Raw genomic sequence first — 20,407 nt, forward strand, 5'->3', positions numbered from 1 at the left:
CCCAATGCATCTGCATCCTCCATTTTGGTGAACACAGTATGACATTATGTATCTGACCCCTGCCCCACTTACTGGTGATTTTTCACAAAGCAGAGGATACACCTTCTTGCTTGCCTACCTGTCTTCTCCCCTTCCTTCCTTCCTTCCTTCCTCTCTCCCTCCCTTCCTCTCTTCACTTAACAAATATTTACATTTTTTAGGAACAACCATTTTAATGCACCCTTGAGTACAACGGTGAGCAAAAAGAGATACAGGTCTCTATCATGATAATGCTTAGAGTATATCGAAGAAAACTTGTTACACCAATGATCACATTTTGAATATATAGTTACCAATGGAGATAATTGCTCTCAAAAACAGAAATACAGTGACGGCAGCATATAAGAAACAACACCCAAAATTGAGGTGTCTAGAAGGCTTCTCAGATGAAGTGGCTATGATTTAAAGATGCTAGGTACCTACGTGGGTAGGGGTGGGAAGAAGTGGTGGAGAGTACTACGGGTATATGGATCATGATATATATATGGTGGGAGGTAACAAGGGAAACAAAAGGAACAGAAAAGCCAAGGTGCTCTTGTGCAGAGAAGAAAAAACTGAATCAAGATAAGAGTAGGTCAGGGTCCAAGCAGGGATGCCTTTCTAGGCCACTGTAAGGGTTTTTTGCTTTATCCGAGGAGCAATGGAAAGCTATTAATGTGTTTGAGGCAAAAGCAGTGATTTAATTGGATTCATGCTTTGAAGTTTCTATGGTTACAGTGCAGAGAATAGATTGGAAGTGACAACTATAGTGAATTTAATCAGGAGTGGACCAATGCTGGTTAAATCCAACACCCCACCTGCTCAATAGCTAATCTGAAGAAGTGGACCATGCCAGGAAAAAACTCACAATTATTCTGACTTCTCTCACTTTAAATTTTGGACCACATATCCCAGTAGGACTCTTGGCACAACTCAGAAAGGCCATCATGCTTCACTCATGAATTTACTATTTAAAATGATATATTACACTTTCTTCCTTCTCCTCAAAATTCAAAGTACTTCTCCCCTTCCTCATTCTCAGTGAAAACCTTACTATTTATTTCACTAAGAACACAGAAGGAGGGACTTCCCTGATAGTGCAGTGGTTAAGAATCCACCTGCCAAAACAGGGGACACGGGTTCCAGCCTTGGTCCAGGAAGATCCCACACGCCGCGGAACAGCTAAGCCCGTGCACCACAACTTCTGAGTCCGCGTGCCACAACTACTGAAGCCTGCGCCCCTAGAGCCCGTGCTCTGCAACAAGAGAAGCCACCGCAATGAGAAGCCTGTGCACTGCAACGAAGAGTAGCCCCTTCTTGCCTCAACAAGAGAAAGCCCACACACAGCAACTAAGACCCAACGCAGCCAAAACTAAATAAATAAATAAATATATTAAAAAAAAAAAGAAGGAATCAGAAGACAAATCCCATTCTTCTCACTCCAAGTCCACCAACCAATCAGTAGCCATGCTCTATAACCATCTTCTCTTGTCTTCCTATAAAGCATGAACTGCCCAGCTGCCTTACCTGAGGTCAACTCCTCCACTTGCACATTGTAATGTAGTCCTTCTGGAACCCATTAGGAGACCCTCATGGGCTTTGCTCCTACAATTATAACCTCTCTCTCTCCAGCATTATCAATGTTTCCATCTCTACTTTAACCTTATTATTCATATTGTCCTTAGACATATATAAACATAATAGTTCATATTAAATATATAAGTGTATATATAAAAATATATAAAATACATGTATATATTTATTTTATATGTACTCCAAACTCATATGTGCCTTGTCCTTATATCCTCCGCCCCTTCAACTACTGCCCTATTTCTTTACTTCATTTTATATCCCAACTCCTTAGAATTTGTCCAGAGGTATTTTGGCAAATATTTAATAGACGGGTCTTTAAAAAATGCTTTTAATCCCTACCTTATGGTGTTTGTCAATTTCTATGGAATGAATACTCACATTGTGGATGACTTAAAGCTATCAAACTTGACTTCACTGAACGCAGAGTTGGAAAATAAGCACCCTATAACCCAGTGAGCTCATAGGAGCTGGCCCCAACACACTGGATTTATCTATACTTACCATCTCCAGTTCTTCTCTTACTATTATTATCTCTTGAACCCACCTCAATCAGGCTTCTGTTCCCAGCACTCCACTAAAAACACGATTCCTAAGGTCATTAATTCAGCCTTCATTTCACTCCGATTTTCAGCAGCATTTGTTTCAACTGGTCCGTTCCTCATTTTTGAAACACTGTCCTGTGGTGTCCAGGACTCAGACTTGCCTGGTTCTCCTTTTACCTTAGTGGCCACTCCTTCTTAGTCACCTTTGCTGAGCTCTACATGTTGAAATGCCTCAGGACTCAGTCCTCTGTTAGATTTCTTCTCTATCTATACACATTTCTTAAACTAGTTACTCTTGATGGAAGAATACCACCTCTTAGGGGGACTTTTGAGAGCTTGTGGAGGCAATTTGGTTCTCACAATGATGATGAGAAGTTACTGATGGTTAGAGAGTAGGGGTCAGAGACAGCAGACATCCTGCAATTTGTGGAGAATACTGTGCAACAAGAAATTGTCTCACTCCCCATATGCTTTTCAAATGACTTTCTGGACATTCATGTACATGAAAAACTCATTTATAATTATAAAAGATGCAAAGTTTTTGCAAGATTTAAATATGCACTGGAATTTCTGGGATTGTAACTACCCTGTAAACTAAATATTATTGTACTCTATTGTGTCTAGAACTTAACCAAAAGATGTTCACCATTTTGGAAAAGCACATCATAAAAGAACTGGGGCTCACAGTATTTGCATTGGGAGCCTGCATTTAGAACTGTTTTATTCATGATGATTCTGTATATGGGTACTAGTCACCTATTTCTTATGACTTCTAGTGTAGTCATGCTTAAGAATTTAAATACTGAATGTAAATCATTTACTATAAATTATTTACATAGCTCCTTTATACTAAGGTATATTGATTTTTTATAAATCATTTGTGTATATAATACCTGTAAATTGAATTTTAAGAATGTAAAGTGGGCATATAAAATGTTATAAAACAAGGTGTTGGATCTTACACGATTGAGAATTACTGCCCTAGGTGAGCCTGTCCAGCTTCAAGGATTTAAATCCATGAAGATACTAATGATTCCCAAGTTTAGATCTCTAGTTTAGACCTCTCAAATTTAAAATGTACAAAACTGAACTTTGAATGTCTACTCTTGTCCCCCCAGTATGCCACAGTGTTCTATATCTCAATAAGCAGCAATACCATCCACTTACTTACTGAACTAAAATCCTTGGAGTTATCTTTGATTCCTAACTTTTTTACATTCCACCTCCAATGCGTCCACAAAACCTGTCAGATACACCTTCAAAATACATCCACTTCTCAAGACCTAGTCTCTATCACCCTATGCGTAACTAGCATTTTCTCTTGTCTAGACATCAGCAAGAGCTTATCAACTTATCTCCTGATTTCCACTCTTGACACCCCCCAACATATTCTCCACATAGCTGCCAGAATTACCATTTTAAAATATGAGTCATCCCCTAATCAAAATCCTCCAATGGTTCTCCATAACATTTATAATAAAATTGAAGTCTGCAAATGCCTATCATATCTGGTCCACGGGTATTTCTCAGACTTTATTCCTTATAACATTTCCACTTAGTTCCAGCAACACTGCACTTCTTACTGGTCCTTGGATGTAAACATTTGACTGCTTCAGGACGTTTACACTTTCTCTTATCTTTCCCATATATCACTCCTCTCAGTGATTCAATGCTTTGTTCAGAGAGGATTTGCTGACCTTCTAAGTCTGGGTCCAGCCAAAACCAGGAAGGGCTCTATATGATTTAATTAAAGGAATTTGATATAAGGAACTCAGGTGAGGTAAGAATTGGGAAGCTATATTAAAGATAGGGGAGAAATCCAAAGAGTAGCAGGAAGCTACTACCATCCATACAAGCTAGTGGGATATAGGGTGTAGGTGAGGCTACCAGAACCCATAAACCAGGCCCATATGGCAGAAGATAGAACCACCACTGAGGCGAGGCATCTCAAAATGATGATACACCTCCCCCTTCACCAAAAATGTTTGACCTGTTTTTTTTTTTTTTGATCTGTTTTCTACAGTGCTCAGAAGTATCCCCTTTTCCTCCTTCTCCCTAAACTCAGTATTTTTTTTGAAACAACAAAGCAAACAAACAAAACACACACACACACACACACACACACACAAAACCCTTGGGTTGGCAAACACTAGGTAGTATATATTATAACAAAATGGCTAATCATTCAAATGTAGACTTCAAAATCATGCCTTTTATCTCAATCAGATTAAAATCCAAGTCCTCCTGTAACCCACAGAGTCTGATCCCCAACTCCCCTCTCTGATCTCATTTCCCACTACTATCCCCCTTCACTGACTCTATTCCAGCCCCACTGGGATCCTTGCAGTTCCCTGACTATCCAAAGTTACCCCCACCTCAGGGACTTTGCACTTACTGTTTCCTTTGCCTAAACACACTTCTTCCTGAAATCCACCTGATTTATTCCCTCATCTACTTACATGTCTGTTCAGAAAGTCCATAACTAAATACCTTATCTAAATAGCACTACCACCCTTCATCATTCTTACTCCCTTACCTTTCTTTATTTTTTTCATAGCACTCATCACTATCTAACACACTATGTATTGATTTGCTTTTCTGTTTCTTGGAGGTCTCTACTGGCTAGAACACAGCATTGGTCAGCGCTGTATCTCCAGAGACTAGTGCAGTGTCTGGCATAGAATAAGTGTTTAATAAATATTTGATTATTACCCAAAATTACACATAGTTTAAATGTTATCTTCCACAGATATGACCATTATAATTTGCTAGTCATAGAAACAACAACAACAACAACAAGAAGTGTATTTCAGGTCACTACAGGTCTCTTCTTTAGGCTGCCTCATTTGCTTCTTGGGTACTCTACAGCTCGGTGTAGCTGATTAGTCTTACATTAGACCCAGGAGGTGGTATTAAACCTGTTCTTTAGATGTGCCCAGGCAGAACATATTTCAGGGAAGAAATAGTCACTGTAAAATATCTCTCAGTCAGTTTAGAGAAGTAAACCTTTGATACTCAACTTCTTAAGCATCTCTTTGGTATTTTCTATACTTACTACTCTTAATACTGAGTAAGACTTAATAATCAATTCTTTTAGAATAAAAACCCAATAATCATTGATTTCAGCAATGATATTCCCAATTTTCCTTTGATAATTATAATTCCATTTTTTTAAGACAGCTAAAACGTCTTTTGAACTAAAGTGCCAGATAGTGGCAGAACTATTTAGTGGTTCTCTGCATGAATGCCTGACATTTTTTTACAAATCAACAAATATTTAAAGTCAACAACCAAGAAAGTCTATTAATTGAAAAGCATCTAACTGGAACTGAACTCTCTGAAGAGAATGATCTTGTTTCTCCCTCAATGGCACTGTATATTAAAAAAGAGGATAAAATTAAAACTATTAAGTGTTCCTAATAGAGATGGTTGAAATAAATGATGAGATAATCAGATAATCATTTATTTTAATGAGCCACTGACAATAGAAAATAACTTTATGAAGAAACTCAGGAACAATAGCTAGTAATAAGCCATGATGGGGCTCCGGGTCCCCATCGCTGCACAGCAGCCAGGCGGTGCCAGGGATCTGGATGTCCGTGGCTTTGGGGGATCATTACTTCACCTGCCACATGTTTTACCTTCTTCAGTGTACTTGAAAATTGCCAGTAATTGGAAGATTACTAAGAAGATGTCCATGTCGCACAAACTTCAGACAAGCGTGTAGGTGAAGCCAGTGAATAACATTTATAAGTGCATGTGTGGCTGAGAACGCTAGTGGTCTGCATTGGGAGGATTATAGATCTTGTGCTGTGTATGCTTCTTTGTGTGAGTTTGTCTATATATCTATGCTTTTACCATTTTACCTAGTGTTCTGTCTGTCCGGTTTTGTTTTTTTTTTTATACAGTTATTAGCACTTGTTATCATTGGTGGATTTGTTTATTGGTTTGGTTGTTTTCTTCTTTCCTACTTACTTTTTTTATTAATTTTTAAATTTTATTTTAAATAATTTTTTAATTTTTAATTTTAATAACTTTCTATTTTATTTTATTTTCTTCTTTCTTTCTTTCTTTTTTTCTCCCTTTTCTTCTGAGCTGGGTGGCTGACAGGGTCTTGGTGCTCCGGCTGGGTGTCAGGCCTGTGCCTCTGAGGTGGGAGAGCCGAGTTCAGGACATTGGTCCACCAGAGACCTCCTGGCTCCATGTAATATCAAATGGCGAAAGATCTCCCAGAGATCTCCATCTAAACGTTAAGACTCAGATCCACTCAACGACCAGCAAGCTACACTGCTGGACACCCTATGCCAAAAAATTAGTAAGACAGGAACACAACCCCACCTATTAGCAGAGAGGCTGCCTAAAATCGTAATAAGGTCACAGACACCCCTTAAGCAAAATGAGAAGACAGAGACACACAGCAGATGAAGGAGCAAGGCAAAAATCCACCAGACCAAACAAATGAAGAGGAAATAGGCAGTCTACCTGAAAAAGAATTTAGAGTAATGATAGTAAAGATGATCCAAAATCTTGGAAATAGAATGGAGACAATACAAGAAACATTTTAAAAGGACCCAGAAGAATTAAGAGCAAACATACAATGATGAACAACACAATAAATGAAATTAAAAATTCTCTAGAAGGAATCAATAGCAGAATAACTGAGGCAGAAGAACGGATAAGGGACCTGGAAGATAAAATAGTGGAAATAACTACCACAGAGCAGAATAAAGAAAAAACAGTGAACAGAATTGACGACAGTCTAAGAGACCTCTGGGAAAACATTAAACACACCAACATTCAAATTATAGGGGTCCCAGAAGAAGAAGAGAAAAAGAAAGGGACTGAGAAAATATTTGAAGAGATTATAGTTGAAAACTTCCCTAGTATGGGAAAGGAAATAGTCAATCAAGTCCAGGAAGGACAGAGAGTCCCATACAGGATAAATCCAAGGAGAAACACGCCATGACACATATTAATCAAACTATCAAAAATTAAATACAAAGAAAAAATATTAAAAGCAGCAAGGGAAAAACAACAAATAACATACAAGTGAATCCCCATAAGGTTAACAGCTGATCTTTCAGCAGAAACTCTGCAAGCCAGAAGGGAGTGGCAGGACATATTTAAGGTGATGAAAGGGAAAAACCTACAACAAAGATTACTCTACTCATCAAGAATCTCATTCAGATTCGACAGAGAAATTAAAACCTTTACAGACAAGCAAAAGCTAAGAGAATTCAGGACCACCTAACCAGCTTTACAACAAATGCTAAAGGAACTTTTCTAGATGGGAAACACAAGAAAAGGAAAAGACCTACAATAACAAACCCAAAACAATTAAGAAAATGGTAATAGGAACATACATATCAATAACTACCTTAAATGTAAATGGATTAAATGCTCCAACGAAAATGAATAGACTGGCTGAATGGATACAAAAACAAGACCTGTATATATGCTGTCTACAAGAGACCCACTTCAGGCCTAGGGACACATAGAGACTGAATGTGAGGGGATAGAAAAACATATTCCATACAAATGGAAATCAAAAGAAAGCTGGAGTAGCAATTCTCATATCAGACAAAATCAACTTTAAAAGTAAAGACTATTACAAGAGAGAAAGAAGGACACTACATAATGATCAAGGGCTCAAACCAAGAAGAAGATATAACAATTGTAAATATATATGCACCCAACATAGGAGCACCTCAATACATAACGTAAATGCTAACAGACATAAAAGGGGAAATCGACAGTAACACAATCATAATAGGGGACTTTAACACCCCACTTTCACCAATGGACAGATCATCCAAAGTGAAAATAAATAAGGAAACACAAGCTTTAAATGATACATTAAACAAGATGGACTTAATTGATATTTATAGGACATTCCATCCAAAAACAACAAAATACACTTTCTTCTCAAGTGCTCATGGAACATTCTCGAGGATAGATCATATCTGGGGTCACAAATCAAGCTTTGGTAAATTTAAGAAAATTGAAATTGTATCAAGTATCTTTTCCAACAACAACGCTATGAGACTACATATCAATTACAAGAAAAAATCTGTAAAAAATTCAAACACATGGAAGCTAAACAATATACTACTAAAAAACCAAGAGATCACTGAAGAAATCAAAGAGGAAACCAAAAAATACCTAGAAACAAATGACAATGAAAACATGACAACCCAAAACCTATGGGATGCAGCAAAAGCATTTCTAAGAGGGAAATTTATAGCAATACAATCCCACCTCAAGAAACAAAAAACATCTCAAATAAACGACCTAACCTTACACCTAAAGCAATTAGAGAAAGAAGAACAAAAAAAACCCCAAAGTTAGCAGAAGGAGAGAAATCATAAAGATTAGATCAGAAATAAATGAAAAAGAAATGAAAGAAACAATAGCCAAGATCAATAAAACTAAAAGCTGCTTCTTTGAGAAGATAAACAAAATTGATAAACATTAGCCAGACTCATCAAGAAGAAAAGGGAGAAGACCCAAATCAATAGAATTAGAAATGAAAAAGGACAAGTAACAATTGACGCTGCAGAAATACAAAGGATCATGAGAGATTACTACAAGCAACTATATGCCAATAAAATGGACAACCTGGGAGAAATGGACACATTCTTAAAAAAGCACAACCTTCTGAGACTGAACCAGGAAGAAACAGGAAATATAAACAGACCAATCACAGCACTGAAATTGAGACTGTGATTAAAAATCTTCCAACAAACAAAAGTCCAGGACCAGATGGCTTCACAGGCGAATTCTATCAAACATTTAGGGAAGAGCTAACACCTATCCTTCTCAAACTCTTCCAAAATATACCAGAGGGAGGAACACTCCCAAACTCATTCTACGAGGCCACCATCACCCTGACACCAAAACCAGACAGAGAGGTCACAAAGAAAGAAAACTACAGGCCAATATCATTGATGAACATAGTTGCAAAAATCCTCAACAAAATACTAGCAGAATCCAACAGCACATTAAAAGGATCATACACCATGATCAAGTGGGGTTTATCCCAGGAATGCAAGGATTCTTCAATATATGCAAGTCAATCAATGTAATACACCATATTAATAAATTTAAGTATAAAAACGATATGATCATCTCAATAGATGCAGAAAAAGCTTTTGACAAAATTTAACACCAATTTATAATAAAAACCCACCAGAAAGTAGGCATAGAGGAAACTTACTTCAACATAATAAAGGCCATATATGACAAACCCACAGCCAACATTGTCCTCAATGGTGAAAAACTGAAACCATTTCCTCTAAGATCAGGAATAAGACAAGGTTGTCCATTCTCACCACTATTATTCAACATAGTTTTGGAAGGTTTAGTCACAGCAATCAGAGAAGAAAAAGAAATAAAAGGAATCCAAATCGGAAAAGAAGAAAAGCTGTCACTATTTGCAGATGACATGATACTATACATAGAGAATCCTAAAGATGCTACTAGAAAACGACTAGAGCTAATCAATGAATTTGGTAAAGTAGCAGGATACAAAATTAATGCACAGAAATCTCTTGCATTCTTATACACTAAGGATGAAAAACCTGAAAGAGAAATTAAGGAAACACTCCCATTTACCACTGCAACAAAAAGAATAAAATACCTAGGAATAAACCCACCTAAGGAGAAAAAAGACCTGTATGCAGAAAACTACAAGACACTGATGAAAGAAATTAAAGATGATACAAACAGATGGAGAAATATACCACGTTCTTGGACTGGAAGAATCAATATTGTGAAAATGACTCTACTACCCAAAGCAATCTACAAATTCAATGCAATCCCTAGCAAACTACCAATGGCATTTTTCACAGAACTAGAAAAAATTTCACAATTTGTTTGGAAACACAAAAGACCCCGAATACCCAAAGCAATCTTGAGAAAGAAAAACGGACCTGGAGGAATCAGGCTCCCAGACTTCAGACTATAATACAAAGCTACAGTAATCAAGCGAGTATAGTACTGGCACAAAAACAGAAATATAAATCAATGGAACGGGATAGAAAGCCCAGAGATAAACCCAGGCACATATGGTCACCTTATTTTTGATAAAGGAGGCAAGAATATACAATGGAGAAAAACAGCCTCTTCAATGAGTGGTGCTGGGAAAACTGGACAGCTACATGTAAAAGAGTGAAATTAGAACACTCCCTAACACCATACACAAAAATAAACTCAAAATGGATTAAAGACCTAAATGTAAGGCCAGACACTATAAAATTCTTAGAGGACAACATAGGCAGAACACTCTATGACATACATCCCTGCAAGATCCTTTTGACCCACCTCTTAGAGAAATGCAAATATAAACAAAAATTAACAAATGGGACCTAATGAAACTTAAAAGCTTTTGCATAGCAAAGGAAACCATAAACAAGACCAAAAGACAACCCTCAGAATGGGAGAAAATATTTGCAGATGAAGCAACTGACAAAGGATTAATCTCCAAAATGTACAAGCAGCTCATGAAGCTCAATATCAAGAAAACAAACAACCCAATCCAAAAATGGGCAGAAGACCTAAATAGACATTTCTCCAAAGAAGATATACAGATTGCCAACAAACACATGAAAGGGTACTCGACATCACTAATCATTAGAAAAATGCAAATCAAAACTACAATGAGGGATCACCTCACACCAGTCAGAATGGCCATCATCAAAAAATCTACAAACAATAAATGCTGGATAGGTGTGGAGAAAAGGGAACCCTCTTGCACTGTTGATGGGAATGTAAATTGATACAGCCACTATGGAGAACAGTATGGAGGTTCCTTAGAAAACTAAAAATAGAACTACCATATGACCCAGCAATCCCACTACTGGGCATATACCCTGAGAAAACCATAATTCAAAAAGAGTCATGTACCACAATGTTCATTGCAGCTCTATTTACAATAGTCCAGACATCTGTCCATTGACAGATGAATGGATAAAGAAGATGTGGCACATATATACAATGGAATATTACTCAGCCATAAAAAGGAATGAAACTGAGTGATTTGTAGTGAGGTGGATGGACCTAGAGTCTGTCATACAGAGTGAAGTAAGTCAGAAAGAGAAAAACAAATACCATATGCTAACACATATATATGGAATCTAAAAAAAAAAAAGGTTATGAAGAACCTAGGGGCAGGACAGGAATAAAGACACAGACATAGAGAATGTACTTGAGGACACGGAGAGGGGAAAGTGTAAGCTGGGATGAAGTGAGAGAGAGGCATCGACATATATACACTACCAAATATAAAATTGATAGCTAGTGGGAAGCAGCCACATAGCACAGGGAAATCAGCTCGGTGCTTTGTGACCACCTAGAGGGGTGGGATAGGGAGGGTGGGAGGGAGATGCCAGAGGGAGGAGATATGGAGATATATGTATATGTATGGCTGATTCACTTTGTTATAAAGCAGAAATTAACACACCATTGTAGAGCAATTATACTCCAATAAAGTTGTTTAAAAAATAAAAAAATAAGCCCTGATGAACTTTCTGCTTACCCTGATGAATTAAATTATGACTTCATTATGCTTGTTACCCTTCAGATATAGAATTCTATCAATTACCATTAATTATTGAAGTTAATTCTTACTATATTGGGATTCTTGCCAGAGAAGAATTTCAGCTCATTCTTTATTTGCCAAACAGTGCAAAACAATTTTTATTATATCAACTAGTTCTGGGCTTATGAGAATTACTATTTGTATACTACATCAGTATTCTTCTAACAATGGACTACAATGATCTCTTTCGAAAGCTATCAAATGAATAATATGAATTTAAGCCTGATTTTTCATGATTCCAAATAGGTCATCACTGCTCAAAGATCTTTGGATTAGTTTCTTTGTTTGCCCATTAAATCCTATGTTGCATATTTTCCCCATTTTCTTCTCATCTCCATTTCCAAGCTGAGTGCTCTTTCTAGAGACAAAGGATTTTATACACACTATTATTATTTAACTGTATAGTATAAGCTCTTTCAACTGTCCTTTCTAAAATATCTCTTCTCTATTACATAACATCTTGTCCTTTCTTAATTTTTACAATAATTAGTCCCCCCCTTTCCAGTACTAACTTCTTAAGCTGCATTTGCAAATACATTTCTTCTAGTCCTCAGTTTCCATCCTCACTCCTTTATTGACTCCTTCTCCTCTGCCTTCCAGTACCAATAAGTCTTCCCTTGATCCTAATCTAATCAACTAGCAAGTTATCAATACCATTTACATTACGATGCTCCAAATCCTTCAAAGATTCCCTAACATCTCTAAGTTGTTCTAACATCTTGTCAAGGCATTCAAGATCTTTACCATGCTGACCCTAAATGGTTTTTCCATACTACTCCCCAGAACAATATCTTTGCTTCTGCTAGCCTGACTGACTCACACCTCTCAAATAAGGTTTAATCATTACCTTCCTTGATTTTTGACAGTGCTGTGGATTGCACTTAAATGACCTTCTTCTTTCTTCATTTGTCTGATTTTCAATGTTCAGCTCAAATTTTATCTTCTCTGTGAAGCTTCTCTTATTGTCTGAGATTACACTGAATCTGCCTTTTTCTGATTCTGTATAGTTTTCACAAACCAACTCCTAGTTTAGCATTCAATTAAAAATTATTTTTTATTTACATTTGCATCGTTTCCTTTGAATAGTCAAAATAAACAACCAGCCAACAAGCTCACGTTTACTGAGCACTCACTTGTCAGTCACTCTGTTGGGCAAAGGGAATATAAGAATGAATAATCTTTATTTACTCAGAACTCTTAATACAATGCACCTTTCAGATAATAAAAAAAATCTTATCAATAAAAGAGTAAAACATCACCAACAGACCTGCTATTATAAATGACCACTATTCAAAATGTTGTAGAGTTGCTATATATACAGATAATACCATGCAGACAGTCATGCAAGAACTGGAAGATTTGTGTGATCTCATCCCAGGTGTCGATTATTTTGAAAGTAATACCAACCACTAATTTTAAAATGACATTTTCTAAAAGACATTTCAGTGTTCCCACTATTTCCAGTACATCTGACAAGCAGGTAGAAATCTATGATTTACAATCACATGAACAACACACTATTAACAATTACTGATATCCAAGGTATTCCAATTCCAAAAATGCATCTTACAGAAGAAAAAAAGACACATGAATGTTAAAACTGTACAAAGAAAGAAGGAAAACAAAACAACAGCTTGAGAACACATACACATTTCTATACATGCTGGTCATTCCACTACTTAGACATCAAAATTATTGTATGACCCATTATTTTCAAAGCGTATATTTTAAAACTCTATGTTCTACATACCTGTCCAGTCTCCTACTATTTTAAGGTGGACCCCAAATGTTGCTTTGGTTTCAGTAGGACACTAAAAAAATAAATAAATACTGGAATCAATTCTGAATAATAATTATGTAGTACCAGAATATGATTCAATTACTACTTTTATTCTCATAGCAAATCTCCAAAATCAATAAGAAATAGAAAGGAATGGACTAAAAAAAATCTATACAGAGCCTCATTAGTGGGAGAAAAAAAGCAATGCCAACCAGTCAATAAGACACTATACGTTTCTTGAAAAGCCCATATGTATCTTATAAAACAAAAAATACACAGTCTAAAACGGCTAGTACATTACATCTAACCATATATCTTGCTTAAATATATTTTGAGTTAAAATATTTAAGAGGACACAGCTTTTAACCACGAAGGAAGAAATGGAGACTAATGATTTTAGTGTCTTTTTCTTTGCAGATATTCTTATACGCTTCACATCCTAACAAATTCCGGGGAAATGAAAAAAATAATTATCAATGTGACCTGAATTTTCTGTGTCCAATGAAGAAACTCCTACTGAAAGAGTTTTATTTCATTCCCTTCCATAATTCTCAGAAGAAATCTGGAGTAAAGTGGCAAGGGTACCTGAGGAGGGGAGTGAGCTGTGGTACTGGAGGTAAGAAAAAGTACCTGTGGTCCCATGTTTAGCAAATATAGGAAACAGCCACATAGTAAAAATGAGAGAATAATTTTTAGTTCACAATAAGAAAATGCAGTATCTCCCTTTATTTTACAGAATCCCAATCCCTTTCCACAATTCTAAAATTCAGAAATTTTCAAAAATGAGTTTTTTCATAACACATTTGGTGGCACTATCAGACCTGAATTGATGGGAAGGTAATGATGGGAGGTTAATACTTCTGTATAAAAGTTCATACAGAACTATTTTCCTACAGAAATACCCATTTGTTTAAGAATGCTGCCTCATATCCTACTAGAGATCTTAGGTAATATATTAATTATGCATACCTTTTACAACCCTCAAAATTCTGAATTCCGAAAATACATCTAGCATAAGGGTTATGGGTAAGGGATCATCTGCATGTGACTAGCCAGTGTTCATTGAATATCATGTACCAAGGGCAGGACTAAGTGCCTCATTTCTAAAAGCTCACAATAACCCTGGTGAGTTGTCTTTCATAGTTAAGGAAATTGAGTAATTAAGACTTCAAATCAACTTTTAACAACCTTTATGGGAAAAGAATTTTAAAAAGAGTGGATATATATATAACTGATTCACTTTGCTATACAGCAGAAACTAACATAACATTTTAAATCAACTATATGCCAATAAAAATTTAAAAAAAAAATTTTAAAAAGGAAAAAAATAAATCAACTTGCCCAAGACAGAGTTTGGGTCCGGGTTTGTCTGACTACACAGTTCGTAACTATGGCAGGCCACTGTCTCCACTAAAGCAAAGATATGGAAAATGGCTAAGGATTGCATGAGAAGTCAAATGGAGTAGGGGGAAAAAAAGGATTTGTTGAAAATTAGTGGAATCAATGTACAACAATATGAATTAAGGGGAAATATGGGCTGAAGTTAAAGCACAGATGAAAGAATATGCCAGTGGCTCTGAGGGCCCTGTGATAGAGAATGGGTTACATGAAGTAAGTTGAAGATCCTTGAGCTCACTACGTTGACTAATTAACGTAGGTCACATAGGGATGCTCTAAGGAAAAGAAATAAAGGAAGGTGAAGACACCATGGAGATATGTAAACAACTCATCAAAGCAGATAAGTAGCTTGGAGGTCAGTGAAAACACTAAATAAAAAGTTAGGTATTAATCATTTCTTCATGACAAATCATAAACAAACTAAAAAGCACATGTTCAGGGTTGAGATTTATTGTAACATGGAATTTCCAAACCACTATTCCACAATCAGTGTTTCTAATAGGATTATTACTACTAACTGTAGTTTAAAATATTGAAATAAATGAAAAGAATATAAAAATCATATTACTTAAATATTATTTATATTATTAAAATGATATTACTTCATTTATAATTCTGACTCTAACGTTTAATTATTTAATTTACATTCTAGTTTTTAATAACTCCAAGAGCAATGTTTTGTCATTAGTAAATCTCCAAATAAGATGATGTGATCTGTAAAAACCCACCACCACTTTTACTTCGTACTATCAATACTTAACGCTGGCCAGAGCTTCTATGCTGCAAAAGTTGTAGCTGCCAGAAAGCAAGAATCCCAACAGAGTTCCAAGCTACCAATCTGATTGTTCCCATGTCTCTTGATGTTTCCCTTATTGTGAACTAAATCTTAGGTTACGAAAAGAAGATCTAAGCCAAGAAGATAGAATAGGGAGCAACAAAGTTAGTCTTTCTATGCCTGAGTGCGCATCTGGCTTGATTTAATCTTATAATGTATTCTAAAGGAAAATGTACATTTTGCCAAATATTCATAACTCTGTTCTATTCTTTCAGTGCAGACATTGTAAAAGATAATTACATATGATGTTTAACATTCCCTCAGGCCTTGTAGGAGCCTATAAACCTCCTTCTTCTAAGTGTTGGCCAAATGTATCAGGATAGCTTTTAAGGCTGATCTGGTTATGAACAGGTAAGAACACAATATTGTTCCTCTCAAACTCTTGGGAATGATGCCTTTATAAATTACTGATACTTCCTCAAACTAGCTAGGAATTAAGAAGACAGATTTTAACAGAGTCTTTGCCCAATCATATCACCCCAGATTTGAAGGGGGCCTGCACGGAATAGCACACAGAATGACTTCAGCATGTGTGGTTTGAAAACATGACTGAAAATCTTAGAATCACATTTTAGTACCTTTGCACAAATAATGTTCAGATTCATTAATGTTGTCTAAAGCACAGTGTAGTGATTCCTTAATGTTGTTTCATTATCTTTTTAAAAGTGTTTAGAAAACTTCTCAAAGGGAAGAAATAAAGTATTCATATCTTTGGCTACCCTGTTTCTCTTAGAACATTAAAAATAAATATGCTAATGACAAATTTTCAGTTAAAAAATGTTGTAGGACATGTAGTAAAGTTCACATTATTAAAATTAACACAGATATTAGGGGACTTCCCTGGTGGCACAGTGGTTAAGAATCCACCTGCCAATGCAGGGGACATGGGTTCGTGCCCTGGTCCGGGAAGATCCCACATGCTGCGGAGCAACTAAGCCCGTGCGCCACAACTACTGAGCCTGTGCTCTAGAACCTGAGAGCCACAACTCCTGAGCCCACGTGCCACAACTACTGAAGCTCATGCGCCTAGAGCTCGTGCTCCGCAACAAGAGAAGCCACCGCAACGAGAAGCCCACGCACCACAATGAAGAGTAGCCTCCACTCTCCGCAACTAGAGAAAGCCCACATGCAGCAATGAAGACCCAACGCAGCCATAAATAAATAAATAAATAAATAAATAATAAATAAATAAATAAAATAAAAAAAACAGATATTAGTGTTTTTCCTCTATACATAGAAATACATTGATGAGACTATATGATACATTGTTAAGAATATTAATTTCTGGGAAGTAAAATTGAAGACAGAGAAAATAACTCATTTCATACACATCTATTTTTAAAATTTATTATTAAGCTTTTTAATGTTTATAATTTTAAATACTTTAAAAGTTTAATTTAAAATATAAACATTAAAACATTCCTGAGTCTTACTTTAGTCTCACTTAAGTTTCCTAGATGAAGAGAATGGAGTTTGGCTGATGTTGACCTTAATATAAGTAGCAGAATACACATCACCTAGTTTAAGGAGAAGAAAATAAAATGACAGAATTTGCAAGAGACCTGGGGGAATGTGTACTTTGATATCCTGGAGAAAAACAACCTTTTCTTTCAAATTATTTGTTCAAAATAGCATTGGGTTTTTAATGTGCTCAAATGACTAATGATTTTATAACAGTCCCACAAAAATATAAACAGATATTACATAATCATCTTACATTTGAGAACAAAATGTAAAAATGATGTCACTGCACAAGAATTCATTCAACACGGAAAATGAATTTAAAAGCCACCATGTGTTTATTTTAAATCAAGAGCTTTGCAACAATAAATAAAAATAATTCTAAAATGGATGTTACTATGTTAAATATTAAATTTTCAATGTAACAAATTTCTTAAACCAGAGAAAATGATCACAGAATATGATGTTCTTTAATCATTATTGTCAGGTCTTTATTTTTAACCCTCTTTTCCAAAGCTCTAGTTTCACATTTTCTATGCCTGCTAGATAATTTCTACTTGAAATTTGCTCTAAATGTAATATATCTAAAATTGCTGTTATCTTCTTTCCCAAATTATCTTCTCCTTCTAATTCCCCTAGGTCTGGACATGGAACCTACATCCCACCAGAACAGAGGTTCAAATCTCAGAGTAATACCAGGTATTTCTCTTCCTGCCAGCATTCAATCAATTTTCAAGTCCTTTCAAATAATATTACCAAAGAAAACATCTGATCACAGCAATCTCCTACTGATTAACCTTTTGTATCCTCTTATGGGAAAACACGCACATTCTTTCTTTCCTACGGTCCCTGACCAACCACATTTGTTCCAAATTCTTTCCAATTTTATATTCTATTTTTCCTCTTTGATTCACTCTGATCCAGCTAAGCCAACATGGATCAACTAATATATTTTCTTGTCTCTTCATTTTCCCACTTACTAGTATACTCATTTAGAATGACTTCATTCCCATTTCTCATATTGGACACTGGTAATTCTTTAAGGCCCATCTCAAATGCTACCACTTTCATGAAGAAATCTTGATTTCCCATGCTACAAAAATCCCTCTCTTCTCTGAAATTCCAAATTACTTGACTTTTATGCCCTTTATTACAGTTTACCTCTTTAATTTTGTGTAATTTTTCCAGTATTAATATACTATAAGTGTCTTGAGATCAAGAACTATTTCTAAATCATTATCATATATTCCATAACATCTTACCCTTATTGGGTGTGCATTCAAATATCAGTTAATAAAATACTGGAGAATTAACCTGAGAATGAATAAGGACTTCAGCAATGGGCAATTCTTCTACAATTTATTCAAACATTCAAAAAACATTTATTGAGTATTAAAAAGTTTCACAGACTATGCTAGGAGCTCATGTAACTTCACAAATGAGGACTGTTCTAAAAGTAAGAGAGGAGATAATGAGCCAGGAGCGCAAAATCCATCACAATTAGTGCAGCATCGTGACTCTAAACGTTTTGACAAATATAACATTTCAATATTTACTGGTTTACTTGAAGGAAAAAGTTAGTGTTTACTTGTATAGTTTCATGAAAAAAATGCTAAATATTAAACAGAAAGATCCTGGAAAAGTATGTAAGTGAGATTTTTGCTAACTTCGATGGAATATGTGCATTTATCTCAACTCCCTCAAAAGAAAAAAACCAAAACACTGAAATAACAATTTATGAATATAAAAATACACATGACAATATCAAAGGTAACACAGGGAATGATAACAACAGTAGAGAGGTGTCAACATATTTTGAAAGATGAAATGTGGGTGACATGGTGGTTTGGGAACTGACTGAAAAAAATTCCAAAGCTGAAATCGCACAACCTTCAAAAAGGGGATCACCTTGAGAAGCAAGTGCATCTTTCTCACACCTCATTGGGAAAACTTACATCTCAGAGACCTCACAGACAATAGAAGAAAGCTGAGGTTGGACTTATAATTTTAAAAAAGAGAAGAAATGTGTTCATGTCTGTATATGGGATAACTTGACCCCCAAATTACCTCACCTCAAGCACAAGTCAGGCAGCTATGCTCCCACAAATCCAAACACAAGTAGGACAAGTAGAGGTGGGAAAAAGAGGGCTCAAGATACAGGAATAACCTGTACAGTGGAAAGTAGGGCTGAGATGTCATTCATTTGCTCAGGAAATATTTGATAAAAGTAGACTAAGTGCCATATCACATTTACATATCCCAAACTGAGCTCTACAAATTCTCATCAGAATGAGAGTTTTTGTAGATGAGAATTTGATAGGGAGGGCCCTCCCTATCTCAGATAATGCAGTTCCAGTTGCTCAGACCAAAAAACAAAACAAAAATAATAAAATAAAATAAAATAAAATAAAAACCTTAACTCTTGTATTTCCTTCACATTCCATACCCAGTCTATCAAGAAATCCTGCTAACTCTTTCAAATATATTAAGAACCTGATACTTCTCACCAGCTTCACTGTCACCATCCTGGTCCAAGCATCATCATACCCCAGGTGGATGACCACAACGGCCTCCTAACGGGTCTCTCTGCTCTGCCCTTCATCTAACCTTAACATAGCATCCAGAGTGCTCCTGCTAAAAACTAAGCCAGGTCATGTCCTTCCTCTACCCAGAGCCATCCAATGGCTCCTTCTTCACTCAAAGTAAAAACCAAAGCCCTTGCAGTGTCATATAAACCTTACATAATCTGACTCCTCATGACTTCTCTGACATTATTTCCTACCATCCTTCCTTTCCCTTAATCTATTCCAGACACTCTGACCTCTGACCTCCCTTCTCCACTTACACCCCTCCCCACACCCACACACTCACACAGATACAAGTCAACAGATATCAAGTATAGCTCAAGGTGAAAACTGCCTGTTTTTTTAACAGAAAAATGACATAATCTGATTTTCATTTCAAAATAATCACCTTGGCAGCTTGTTAAGATTAAATGGTAGCTGAGTAAGGGCAGACAGATGCAGAGCAGTCAGGAGGCTATCCAATGGTAGTAGATTGGACCAGGGTGGCAACGGTGGAAATGGTGGACATATTTTGAAGGTAGAGCCAAGAAAATTTGTGGATGGATTTTTGTCTATATTTTTAAAAACTGATAAAAGTCAAGAATGATGTTCAGGTTT

The 20,407-nt window shown here is 36.1% G+C and overlaps 1 protein-coding gene across 3 annotated transcripts in view; it reads right to left on the reverse strand.

Annotated features, from left to right (window-relative positions):
• NOX4 (NADPH oxidase 4) overlaps positions 1-20,407 on the reverse strand; it is a 146,364-nt gene that overhangs the window by 55,291 nt on the left and 70,666 nt on the right. For all 3 annotated transcript variants that reach the window (XM_082340468.1, XM_082340467.1, XM_082340469.1), the window contains one exon: positions 13,502-13,562. In XM_082340468.1, coding sequence (XP_082196594.1) covers positions 13,502-13,562 — 61 coding nt within the window. The remainder of the gene's footprint in view (positions 1-13,501; positions 13,563-20,407) is intronic.

The sequence above is a fragment of the Balaenoptera borealis genome, assembly GCF_965194805.1.
Source record: "Balaenoptera borealis genome assembly, chromosome: 11".
Lineage (NCBI taxonomy): Eukaryota > Metazoa > Chordata > Mammalia > Artiodactyla > Balaenopteridae > Balaenoptera > Balaenoptera borealis.